Source organism: Lichtheimia ornata, assembly GCF_029851405.1.
Source record: "Lichtheimia ornata isolate CBS 291.66 chromosome Unknown scaffold00019, whole genome shotgun sequence".
Classification (NCBI taxonomy): Eukaryota; Fungi; Mucoromycota; class Mucoromycetes; order Mucorales; family Lichtheimiaceae; genus Lichtheimia; species Lichtheimia ornata.
Window position 1 is genome coordinate 157,972 of NW_026695339.1, and position 13,049 is coordinate 171,020.

Below are 13,049 nucleotides of genomic sequence, written 5' to 3' on the forward strand. Positions count from 1 at the left end.
ATGGCATCTTTGTCAGCTGTAGACAAAGTTCATGTCATCCACCCATCCTTTCGTGCTGCTAATACATCGAATTCACTACTATGGGTATGAGGGTTGTCTTTACTTTCTCTCGCAATAGCTTTTATGTTGCTATGGAAACGAAAGGATAAAAGATGGGTGGAATAAAAGACCCGGAGGAAATTGATCTGATTACTACTCTTGTATTATGAATGCATTGGTAATGATGAATAAATGAATGAGCGAAGGTTGTGAGCGATTAAGGGAGAATTCGATGATGCTGAGTCAGACAACAGCTAATGCTGACCAATTGTACATTTGATTTTGACACCTTCCTTCTCTCTTTTTGTTTCCCCCAACTTTAAAGACCACGCTTGTTGATATCTTCATCCAACACACACACACACCCACATACAACAAAAGAACAGCATGTCTACCGTTTTCACCCTCTTTGGCATGAACGTTGTACACGACAACGCCAAGTCGTTACCACCCCGTTCACAACCAAGAACCTATTCCGAATACGTGGACTTTCTCAAACAACAACTCCATTCCCCCAGTGCCATCACGCCCGAATTGCCACGACAACCCGATTCGACCGTTCGTATTCAATGTCAAGTGCGCGCACGTATTCCCACCAATGAAGGAGGTGAAATGTACTTGTATTTGTACAAGAACAACCAAGATTCCAAAGAGCATCTAGCTATTGTGTATGGTGACGATATCCGATCGCGATCGCTGGACGAGACGTGGAAGAATGAGACCATCATGAATCGCATTGTACGTGGTGCTTACTATGGCCGTTTGGAGGAGGTGGTGACCGACCAGTGTAGAAACCTAAATTTGACCGAGGATCAAGAACGCTACTTGCTTGAACAACAGGCCAAAGCCAAAGCTGCCTATCAACGATCATCGGATCCACCGCTTGTACGCATCCATTCCGAATGCTTTACAGGAGAAACGGTTCATTCAGCACGATGTGATTGTGGTGAACAATTGGATGAAGCTATGCGATTGATGCAAGAAGCTGGACGTGGTGTTGTTGTCTATTTACGACAAGAAGGTCGAGGTATTGGATTACTTGAAAAGTTAAAGTAAGTGTGTATACATACATACATACGTTATGAGGGAGCTCTTTATTTATTCATTTCTGGGTATGAATCTATAGGGCCTACAATTTGCAGGATCTTGGACATGATACCGTTGCAGCCAATGTCCTTCTTAATCATCCACCCGATGCGCGGACCTACGGCATTGCCAATGCCATTCTCAAGGACCTTGATCTCACTCATGTCAATCTCTTGACTAACAACCCCGATAAGATTGAGCAATTGGAAGCTTATGGATCTATCAAGGTATCCGAACGACGACCCATGATTCCTCGATCCTGGTCATCCACTCCCATCTCTCATGCCGATCTGCTACGCACACCATCATCCTCGCCCGCATTAAACGCCGCCAGTCCCTTGGGAGGAAAGGAATTAGACAAGTATCTTGCTGTCAAGGTCAAAAAGATGCGACATTTATTAGATTTGCCAGAAGGCATGTAGCTTATATTACCAACTATTACTAGTACACCTGCACACATTCAATTCCCCCCCTCCACCATCCTATCTTTTTGTTTTTGTTGTTGTTGTTGCTCAATAGATCTTCTCTTGTCGCTTTCTATGTGTTGTTGTCGATGTTTCTTATCCACCGCTTACAGGTGGGATGATGCCGATCTCATCACCAGGTTTCAAGATCACATGTCGTGTATTGTCCTTATCGATAGCTTCCATATTGACAGCAAACATGCATTGTTCGAACAACTTGGCTAGCTCGTCACCGTACTTTTGAACCAACTGGGTTAAAAGCGCTTCCAAAGTCCATGCTGATTGGGGTGGAATGGCAATCTCCTCGTTCTTGATGTGGGTAATGTCGTGAGCCCCGGCAAAATACAAAACTTGAACTGACATAAGGGGCGGGGGTGGCGATATTCGGGTTGCTTGATGTATGTATGTACAAGAATGAAAAGCCGGTGCAAAAGCAAGGTTGGGAATTCGCGTGATTGAAATGCAACAAACAATAATCCAATCACAAAGGGGCAACAAACTTTGATATACTTACTTACGCACATACAAGGTAGGACAACCATATACATCTCTTTTTCTCTTAAGATTTGCACCACATCTTGGTATCATGACCAGTTCAGGCAAGTATTTGTAATGGCTACCTGTCATAGAAGCATCCAGGAGAATCTTTGTAACGGGGATAGGCCCGGTTGTCGCCCTTTAAAAGACGAGCCTATAAAAGAGCGAGCACACCATTCGTTACTATTTCCACTATTGTCTCCTTTTTTCATACACTATGGCTGTAAGCGTTGCTACTACGACTACTACTACCTTCATTTCCCCAATGCCACGTCTAACGTTGAGATCGCAATTGCCCATTGGATAGGAATACAAGTTCAATGTCGAAATGGCCTGCTCTGGTTGCTCCAACGCTGTCAAGCGCGCCTTGGGCAAGCTCGAAGGTATGAAAAAAGAAAACGCCAACCGATAGCTGCCATGGCTACCAGATATTGACATGTACTTTAGGTGTCAACAAGATTGATATCGATTTAGAAAAGCAAGAAGTGGTCGTTGATACTGAACTTGCTCGTGATGCTGTCCTCGAAGCTATCAAGAAGACTGGCAAGAAGGTTAACGAGTAGAGAGAGAGAAAACATACAACACCCATACTACTACTACGACAACTATATCCCCTATCATCATGAACAACAACAATAAAATGACAATGACTGATAAGACTCTTTATGTAATGACTAAACTAATCCAACAACAAGGTTTTATGATGAGCTTCGTTTTCCATCCCAAAAGATAGTGATTTCGCCATCTCCAGGACCTGATAAAATGCTATCTGTAGGATTGTTTTCTGATGTCGTGGTATGATGACGATCATGGAATGGATCATCCAATTCATCTTCTTTGGTAAGGATAGTGCGAGTGGATCCTTGGCGAGTAAGGCCATCCTGTACACGAACGGTATTGACACGCATGATCTGAGGCCGTGCACGCATGACCTGGTATGTTGCTGTTGTTGGCTGCACAACCGATTCGCGATCCTCATCTTCGTCGTCGTCATCGGCCATGTGATTTGTATCAGAGAAAGGATTGTCATTGGATGTGGATAATCGTTGTTGTGGTAGTTGTTGATGGATCTGTTGCTGTTGTTGTTTGAATCTATACAACGTAGAAGATCGTACAGTATGGTCGTATTGCTGTTGTTGTTGCTCAATGCTGCGCATATCCTGTGAAATAGGCCTTGGTTGTTGATCCTGTGTACGAACGCTATCTCGTGAAGGGGGCACATAGGCAATAGGTATGACACCGGACATCACTTCTTGTCGTAAGGGTGGAGGACTTGAAGGGGTAGTAGTAGCAATCTATCATATACATCTTGTTATAGAGAGGCCATCGCATGCTACATGTTACTTTTTCATTTACCTGCTGCATATCGCGAATGCTGCTGTTATCCGTTTGCAGGTTGTTGTGAGGTATGGATTTTCCGTGAAAGGCAAAAGGTAACGTGTTGCGTTTCTTTTGTCTGTATCGAAAACCGGCATAGCCTGCAGCAGAGACAACCAAACCAGCGCCGAGTAATCCACCCACCACACCGCCAATCAATGTTCCTTGATCATTGTTGTTGCCATGGCTACTGTTGCTGTTACTACCATTACCACCGGAAGAGGAATCGGATCCCGAGGAGGATGATGAGCCATCACCACCACTACTTCCTCCACCTCCACCGAGAAGTGATCTTGAAACACATGATGATCGAGGACAAACACCACATTCACTCATGGTACCAAGGACACATACTTGATCTGAAGAGCAGGATGGGTTGCACTTGGCGACACAATTGGAGGGTGTACAGTTGGGCGAGGTATTCGTGGCACTATTTGCTGATATGAAATTTAATTTGGGATCTCGTGTGTGTGTATGCATAATCATCATCTCTTTTGTCCCTTTCTCGGAACCTTGTATTACTCGTTTCTACTGCCAGGACAGCCGTAGCAAAGGCAAAGACCAGCCATGCCATGCTAAAATACTTGAAGAAAATAAACCGTTGCGATGCAGTGTGGTGCCCCATTTCGTTCAATGCAAAAGAAAAAAAGGAAGGGAATGTGGTAACTGGGCTCTTGAATCGACAATAAATGTCGAAAGAGAATGAGCGATACAAGTTGCGTATGTGGGTTTGAGGAAGGAAAGGGGGAAAGAGAGAGAGCGAGAGGAGAGTAGAAACGAATGAACTTGTGCAAAAAAAGAAAATCTATATAATGAATGGTAGCACAGTAGTAGCTGATTTAGCTTTTTATCTCATTTCCCTTTCTAATACTCAGCAGCAGCTACTACTGCTGTCAGGTCCAAGTTGTTAGTGTCTCTCTCTTAACGTGATCACCACCTTGCTATGTATCATGTCATCATCATTCTACATTTTCCTTGATTGATGCCTTGGAGTCAACAACATTGTGTCTTCCATCACCGAAATGAATCGCACGGCGCACGCGTGTTACCCAGCACAATGCAATCTCTCTTTGTGTTTTTTGTGCAACCGCTTTACACAGAGCTGTATCTTGATGATAGGACCCCCTCCTCCTGCTTCAATCGAAAGGACATTAAGCCAAATGTAATAACTCTCTTTTCCAATGCATTCTTTGCAACAAGCCATTCCGGATTTTGGTAACTTTCAAGGTTGCAAACAACCCATATTCCACATTTGCTGTAATATCTGATCGCCAGTGGAGGTAATGACGCACGTGCTCCCAAAGCATAACACTTTGATCTTGCATACATACGCAATCGAATGACATCCAATTTCATTGTTTACATGACCCATTTTACCTCCCCGATCTTGTATGCATTCATCATCATGTACCTCATTTGCTTATGCATATATACATTTACTTGCCACCTTTAGTCTTCCCCCTCAAACCTATATATAAAATTACGTGATGAGTGTAAATGAGAATGCTAACGTCAGGTTTATTACATGTCATGTCATATTTCGGATCACCACCTCCGCTGGTACAAACATGTTACCTTTGATGCTGCTATGTACCACCAATTATCCCGACTTTTGCTTCTTCTTTTAATGGAACACACTATTGGCTGTTTTTATCGCATGTCTTCTCAACCAAGCCCTTGGATAGGTTAATCAACCTCTAAGCGTAGAATACTAACATCGAGATGGCCAATGATAAAGCTTCTGCATTTCTCATCCTTAACGTAGTATATGCTAAAGTAGGCTCTTCTCTACTATGGTGTCGATCTTTCCACAAGTATTATAACATAGTTGATTTTGGTCGTCATTGTTTGCCTGCAAAAGCAGAGTTACGCATTTGCCAACAATGCCATCTTCATCACAACACTTTGCTTTGTATCATCTTTTTGGAGCTTGAAGGAAGCGTTATCATCCATGTTTAGCTCATGTAGATTTGAATGCTTATTGTCGAGGCTTAATAGATCACTTCACAGTTGTTCATGCAGGTGGCTGTGTAACCATGATGTCATTGTACTTGTAATAGCGAGGTTCATGGTGCTGCTCTTTGTCTAATTACTAAAGAATATAGCTTAATACAACCAGGAATCAACGCTGTAGGTAATTAATGCAAGCGCTCCTCTCTCACGATAAACATAATGATGACTCGATGTTGTCACATGATCATCGCCTTATGTTCAATCCACTTCTTGCAGCGGATGGCTACGTAAATGCACGTATCACCTTAAATAGTATATATTGGGGTACGCAGATCATTTGTCACTACCTCTTGCTTCGTTGGAAATGGATAAGCCCGGCAATGGATTGCTGAGCTTTGTCATGTCAGCGGCTTGGATCATGTCAATTTTCTTTTATCCATTGTAGTTGCATGATAGTAGTATAAAGAGGTATAACATCAATGAACATTGTATTGATAAAGAATGCTTTTCCATATGTGCAAAGCACAACTAATAAACTAGGTTCATTTATTTCATAAGAGGAAACAAAAAGAACGATGGATACAGTTGCAAACTTTTTCGTCTCCTCTCATTGGCCAGGGCTACTCACAACTCCAAGAGGGTTAATCTATCCGCTCAGCACACTCACTTTTTTTTTCGAAGCTTTCTCAATTCGAGCCCCATTCGAACATTGGACGACGTTATCCATCTTTGACAACGTTTATAAAAGTTGAATAGCAACCAGCATACACGCGTAAACACACCGAGAAGGAATGGAACAGGACAATCAATCGATCCACTCCCAGGAACACCAGCAGCCACCCGCATTGGAATCGTCAAAGGATTCTTCTTCTGGTTCACCATCACAACAACAGCAATCTGTTGAGGCTAGTCAGCAAGTAGCCACGAGTACTTCAGGAGAAGAAACGACCATGCAACAAACGGCAACCACGCCAGCGACAACGAGTGCACCGCAACCAACAACAACAGCAACCACCCAAGAGCTCAACATGACTGCTGCCCAACTCCAACAAGTAACAGCAGCTCAAGCACAAGCTATCGCTCAAGCAGCCGCTGCTGCCATGGCAGCCACCAATAGCAGTAGTTTGTTTGCGACATCAGCAGCACCCTCCATGCCCAATAACGTTGCTGTAATGAATGATGGATTATCCTCAGTTTCGCATTTGACAGCAGAGATGCTTAAACGAGAACTTATCAATCAAAAGGTATTCATTGGCATAGGACATTTATTGAACAAGATACTAAACGTGGGGTGAATGATAGGTACGCGCTGACAATCGCGAACGTAAAAAGAGATGGCGGGCATTAAATGAAGAACGCAGTAAGTATCCAAGTTGGTAGTAGGGAGGATGATGGTTGGTACTCATTTGATATGATACATTAGACAAGGATAATGATCTAAGATGTCGAGTGAACAAACGAGCGCACAAGTTGTATGGCAAAGAAGACACTGAAGCGAAACGACAATGGGTGGAAGAGGAATTTGCCAAGAGGAAACAAAAGCGAAAGGAGAAAGAGCGACGTAAGAATGTGATGGATGGTGCTGTTGGATCTACCGCGTCCTCATCCATGGATTATGAACCAACATCAGCAGCAGCATCTCAACAAGCTTCTCCTCAAGCAGCAGTAGTACAACCACCTCAACTTCATGACAAACAACAACAACCACCACCACAACAGCCATCACAACCAGGTCAACCTGATATTGCCAATATAGCATTGCTATGCCAACAACTTGGTATTCTTCCACAATCTTTTACGGGTGATCTTACCAGTAACACCACGACAACAACATCTTCATCAACGTCTCCACCTTCTTCATCATCAGCAGCAGTGCCATTTGGTGCTGCTCGGTTATTGGGTGTCACTGCAAGACCAGAACATGAACAACAACAACAACAACAAACGACAACCGAGGGTGATCATCAGCAATCATCCATATCATTGATTGAATTCCTTCAACAATTCCAACAACAAGCGAGTACTACTTCATCACCATTACCCACATCATCATCTTCTTCCACCACCGAAGTAAAAGAAGAAAGACCTGAAGATAGGCTGGCAGCATTATTAAGTAGCACCATTGGTTCATCAGCAGCGGCAGCAGCGGCATCAGCCTTGGCATCGACTACTGCATCCACCTCATCCTCATCCTCTTCTTCTAATCATACCGCCACCAACGCCCTTGCAACACCCTCCTCCACTACTACCACAACAACAACAACAACTCCTGCTACTACTACCACTACCAACAACAACAACGACTCCTCCTCACCCATCAAACAAGAACCACAAGATGATGAGGATCCTAATATCAAGCAAGAAAAGCAAGAATCAGGGGATCACGAAGATCAACAACAACAACAACAACGGCCACAAGGAAGCGGTGATTTCCCCATGGAAGCTGTATTAACGTTGATGCAATTGAATGCTGGTTGGCGACAGTAATAATACGTAGAATTTATAAGCTAATAGGTAGAGAGAGAAAAAAAGATGATACCAGGATAACAAGAGGAAAAAAAAGAGAATCTTTATGTACATGTTTTTGTTTTCAACTAGATTGTAAAAGTCGGGAGATGTGATGGATGCTGTGTGAGTGTGAAGTGTGAAATGATGTGGGGGGTGGGGGTTGTTCTAATCAGGAGATGAAGGACGTGTCAAGAGCTCTAGAGTAATATCTTCAATGCTTCTATGGATGAAATCTTGTAGGGATTGATCTTCATGATCCATGATAGCAGGTCCAAACAATCGATACAGATGCTCCTTGACCTGGGCACGTGTGATTGAATCTAAATCAGCATCTTTTAGGTATAACCGGATTTCTTGTAGAATCGATTCTCGTAAATCGGTAGCATTGTTATTGGGTTGTTGGGGTCGTGAATAGAAAGTGGACGAGGTGGTTGTTCGTGCACTGACACTGCTATCGCTCACATTACGATGATGATGTTGTTGATGTTGTCGATGTTGATGGTTCAAAGGGAGCGGTGTGGATGGTTTACGTAATCGAGCAGCAGCACGTATACGTGCAGGTAATAAAGAGGCGCCGGGTCCACTGGATGTTGTTGTTGTTGTTGCAGCAGCTGGAGGTGGCAATCCTGCCGTAGCCATATGTCCTGGTATACGAAGTCCCACACGACCATGCAATGCAGCACTACGGCCTTCTTCATTCACCATGCTATTACTGTTCCTGTTGTTGATGCTTGTTGGTGTCTGATAAAAGGGATCATAGCGGCTGTTTTCAAGTGATAGCTCTGGATCCATGCTAAGGTTGGAGCTGGCAATGGATAAACTATTGGACGCTGTGGAATGAATCGAACATTGATCAGAGGCAAGCACAGAATCAGTTGAATGAGCTCGTATATGATGATGCCCCTCCATATAACGACGTGCTGATGATGAGGAAGAGGATGACACAGTTGCATAGCCATTCACCAATGGAGTAGCAGCACGAGGTGGTTGTAAAGGAGGCGTGTAAAGGTGACGAAGCTCTTCTGCTGTAGCAGCAGTAGTAATAGGAGGCGTGTTGGTGCGTGAGGATGCATGGCTGAAATACGAGGATTGCGATTGACTTTGCTTATGATGATGTCGATGATGTTTGCGATTGTAGATGGTCTCGTCAGCAGCAGGAGTCCCCAATTGATCATGTGACTTGACAGCATACTCATCATGGAATGGATTATCCAAGGCTGATGCAAATGGATTGGCCATAGATCCTGCACGTACACTAGCAGTGGGTGAAGACGATGCTGTATTGTATCCATCATTGGCTTGACTCAATCGGTTAAAGCGTGTTGTTGCTCCTGTGGGTGGCAATGGATCGCTAAAAGGATCAAGCGAACGACGTGATGGAAGTGATCGAATGCTGTTGCTACGTCCTTCTTCCACAAATCCAGTAAATCCTCGAAACTTGGAATCCAATGCAGCCGCTTCTTCCATTGCACGTTGATAGGCACGTTCAGCTTCAATCGCTTCATATTCACCCAAACGCATACGTGGTACCACCATCATGGCTTGTTGCTGTTGCTGCTCGTGATCTTGTTGTTTTGGCTCATAGGTTGCATTATCATCTTCATCGTCTTTCTCTGTGGATTCGTCGTCTTTGTGATGATGTCGATCAATGATGCCGTGCGCACGACCTCTGTAACGACTACGTGATGCCGTGGGCCATACATCAAACCAGCGATCGGCATAATCAGAGCTCCAAAGGGCGACAATGGGAAACCACACCGCAAACAATGGCACCGAAAAGAGACAATAGATAATGAACCAAAGGACATACTTGAATTGCCGACGTACGATAAAGTAGATAATGTGCAGCGTGATCAAACAACAAAAGCAAAGTGCAATGATGGCATATGCAAGTCCAAAATCCATAAGATAGCGTACAAAGATGCTATACGAGTAGATAATGATTGGCACCGAGAAAAGCATATCGACCAACTTGGTCACCGATAAGATCCAACATGTGAAACCTAGGTCCCATGCCACGCGCTGTAACTCAAGATGGATATGCAAGGCTGATCTTAGGTTGCGAGACTGTAATGCTTGCAAGGACCATAGATGGGTGGGTAGGGTCACATAGCCAACAGCTTCAGGTTCAAATCCAAGTCGATGTTGTGGATGCGATTTGAGCAAGACCACACCCAAGTATTGTTCCTCACCCAACAGCAGAACATTTTGCATATGTAACGTATCAGCTCGTGCAGCAGCAAACCCTCGTAGTACAGTTGGATGGATGCAACATAGCCGAATCCCTGAATTGGGCGATAACGATAGTCGTGATTCTTGATCCAGACTTGCAACAGCATCGGCAGGAGAAGAAGAAGCTTGATCCCATGGTACTTGCTCGGGGTGAATTTCATCGCTGACTTTGGGCCATTTGGTCTCGTGTTGTTGTTGAATTGTTTGCTGTGATGATGCTGTACTTTTGCTACTCCTTGGCCAGCACCAATTCGACCACCATGAACGCTTTTGCTGACGCAAATGTTGTATATCATCACCAGGCATATGCTCCGTCCACAACTTATACATGACAAGGCCACCATTCACTGATAAAACGGTCCCAAGAAAAGCTTCATAAGCCAAGCCCGAATAAAATGTTTGATACAAGGGGAAAACTTGAAGCATGGTGATGATGTTTTGTTCTGGGTTGGCGGGTCGTGCATGTCCACTCACGGCAAGCATTCGACGATCAGCTTCAAGACGAGCCACAAGCCGTGGTACAGCATCAGGATGGACCTGCGTATCGGCATCCACCACAAGCATATACTTGAAGCGACGTGGATCAATACCAAGAACACTGTAGCATTGATTGAACAATTCATATTCAAGGGGTGCCATACGATGACTCGCCAAATTCGTGCACCGTTCCAAAAAGCTCATGACCAATACCATCGAATCTCGCTTGCCACGGTTCCCAACATTGCCATTCGTTTCGGTACGTTCCTCACCAGGAGCACCCGTTTTGACAACCACCAAGTATGGAACACGATTACGGCCTGTTTCATAAAAGCCTGCATAGACCTTGCCACAATTGGTACGTTTGCCATGTTGACCCAAGGATACATAGGGCTGTTCCTCTGCCGTGGTAGCTGTATTGCCGCTGTATCCAAGCAATTCCAAAAGACACACATGGGCTGGTTTGCTGTCATAGCGACTTTGTGCTTCCGATCCATCACATACAAAGAGCAGCAATTTGCGTTCATCATCATAATTGGATCGTGCCAAGGACTCGAATGTTTGCCGTAAAATCTCGCATGGTTCTGCAAAACAAGGCACCAACAAGATGGTAAATGGAGAAGATGATTTTGCTGCTGCTGCTGTTGCTGAGAGTTTTTCACCAAAGGAGGATGAAAACAAGAATCGTTGCATGAATCGTAATCGACACAAGTGGGCAAGGTTCATCTTTAGCAAAAAGTAGATTAAGCCAATACCCATCGTAGCCCATAATGCAGGGTTGATGCGCCTGCATCCTGTAGGAGCGTTATTCTGGACGACGCCCTTGAAGAACAAATCGTGCAAGCAATGGCCGTAAATGTTGGCATCCGTAATGTTGGCATAAAAGTCGTCTGTGATATCTGTGCCGAGGTTGATAAAGAGCATCATCGTCACGTCAAGTGGTAAAAACATGCGATCCAGTGCAAAGGCTCGAGAATAGATGCCTGATGACATTTCAATCACATTGGTTGCTGTATCCAGGTACGATGTCACATCCAATACATTGCCATCAAGGATTACAAACGCTTGTCCAAAGTCATCGGATGTGGGTAATGTCGTGAAATTGGCTACCATCATTGGATCATACACAATCTCTATATCATACATAAAGGATCAGTTTTGTTTTTCTCTAAAGGGGGACTACAGTTGATCGATTTACCTCCTTTTGTGGGTATCGTATGATCAGGCCATGGAAAACAAGGAGCGCCAGAAGTCAAGGTACGATTGGGCCATGGACATTGCATTTGTTTGACACCTTGTTGATTGACAAAGGAATAGCCTGGATCATTGGCGAGTTTGTGTGCGAGCCAAGCATCGGCTTGTGCGACTCTTCCAGGATCCACAATGCATCGATTCAACCAAGGATCCTTGTACGTCTTGTCGTCTCGGTCGAGTTGCATGAACCATGGGAACATGGGTGATACATCATAGCCCGAATATTGCCCGAGGGTGGTTGCCATGGATTTCCACGTTGGCGAGTCCTTGAACTTTTCAAATTCGAATGCGTTGCCATTGATATCCACATATTTGGACTCGTTCTTGTACACGTCGTCGTATTGCACGTAATCGTCATGGTTGCAGAACAATGTTGAAATGTACTCCATCCAGAATAAAAAGACACCCACTGCCGTAAGAAACAAAATCAACGTCGCAATCTTTTCTCGCCATGCTTGACGGGAAGCTACCAACACACACAATTGAGTAAGCCAATGTCAACAACGAGGGGAATGAGGGTCGTTGTGGGTGTCTATGGTTTACCTGCAGTGCGTAAACCGACAATGTATTTGAGGATAAAGTCGGGAAAGATCAAGGTACACAGCCGGGCAAAAAGAACCCAGAGAATGCGGTGGCAGGTAGGCGTGCCCATATAACTTGTCCTACCATGTATAGGAGGAAATGGAGGATTCAAGTGTGTAAAAGAGAGAAAGAAGGGAAGAAGAAAAATCAAAAGACGGGATGAGAAAGGGCAACGAATGGGAAAAAAGAAAAAGGATCTGGTATAGAGAGAGGGGGTTGTTATTGATACCTTGGATACAGACTTTGTTGCACATACACACTCCGCATGGTAAAAATACACACCCCATCATTGCCCGCTCACTCAACCGCCGCAATTGGTAACTGGTTGTTAATGAAGAAAAAGATATAAACTATATGTTGTTTATTATATAAGTGAAAAAAGTGCCAAGGAATGATGGAGATACAAGGCAACATGTGACAATTCCTGCTGCTGTCTAAAGCAGCAGTATGTGTGCGTGTAAGTGAGATATGATATGCAATGGGTGATAAGGGATAAAAAGTGTTGTGGTTGGGGATGAGTGTTAGGGGAAGTTGGGGGTG

At 44.2% G+C, this 13,049-nt stretch overlaps 5 protein-coding genes across 5 annotated transcripts; 2 read left to right on the forward strand and 3 right to left on the reverse strand.

Moving 5' to 3' along the window:
- Positions 1 to 426: 426 nt before the first annotated feature.
- On the forward strand, positions 427 to 1,547 carry O0I10_004966 (GTP cyclohydrolase II; the record flags this gene model as incomplete). Its single annotated transcript, XM_058485015.1, has 2 exons — positions 427 to 1,091; positions 1,166 to 1,547. The coding sequence occupies 2 exons, from the start codon at positions 427 to 429 to the stop codon at positions 1,545 to 1,547; spliced, it is 1,047 nt and encodes a 348-aa protein (XP_058344165.1).
- A 138-nt stretch (positions 1,548 to 1,685) lies between these two features.
- Positions 1,686 to 1,952, reverse strand: O0I10_004967 (molybdopterin converting factor, subunit 1; the record flags this gene model as incomplete). Its single annotated transcript, XM_058485016.1, has 1 exon — positions 1,686 to 1,952. The coding sequence occupies one exon, from the start codon at positions 1,950 to 1,952 to the stop codon at positions 1,686 to 1,688; it is 267 nt and encodes an 88-aa protein (XP_058344166.1).
- Positions 1,953 to 2,824: 872 nt separating this feature from the next.
- On the reverse strand, positions 2,825 to 4,077 carry O0I10_004968 (uncharacterized protein; the record flags this gene model as incomplete). The annotated part of the gene is made up of 3 exons (XM_058485017.1): positions 2,825 to 3,421; positions 3,483 to 3,940; positions 4,026 to 4,077. 3 exons carry the CDS (start codon positions 4,075 to 4,077, stop codon positions 2,825 to 2,827), a joined length of 1,107 nt encoding a protein of 368 aa, XP_058344167.1.
- A 2,170-nt stretch (positions 4,078 to 6,247) lies between these two features.
- O0I10_004969 (uncharacterized protein) lies at positions 6,248 to 7,943 on the forward strand (the record flags this gene model as incomplete). Its single annotated transcript, XM_058485018.1, has 3 exons — positions 6,248 to 6,700; positions 6,759 to 6,816; positions 6,880 to 7,943. The coding sequence occupies 3 exons, from the start codon at positions 6,248 to 6,250 to the stop codon at positions 7,941 to 7,943; spliced, it is 1,575 nt and encodes a 524-aa protein (XP_058344168.1).
- A 186-nt stretch (positions 7,944 to 8,129) lies between these two features.
- Positions 8,130 to 12,579, reverse strand: O0I10_004970 (uncharacterized protein; the record flags this gene model as incomplete). Its single annotated transcript, XM_058485019.1, has 3 exons — positions 8,130 to 11,806; positions 11,872 to 12,393; positions 12,471 to 12,579. The coding sequence occupies 3 exons, from the start codon at positions 12,577 to 12,579 to the stop codon at positions 8,130 to 8,132; spliced, it is 4,308 nt and encodes a 1,435-aa protein (XP_058344169.1).
- Positions 12,580 to 13,049: the final 470 nt, after the last annotated feature.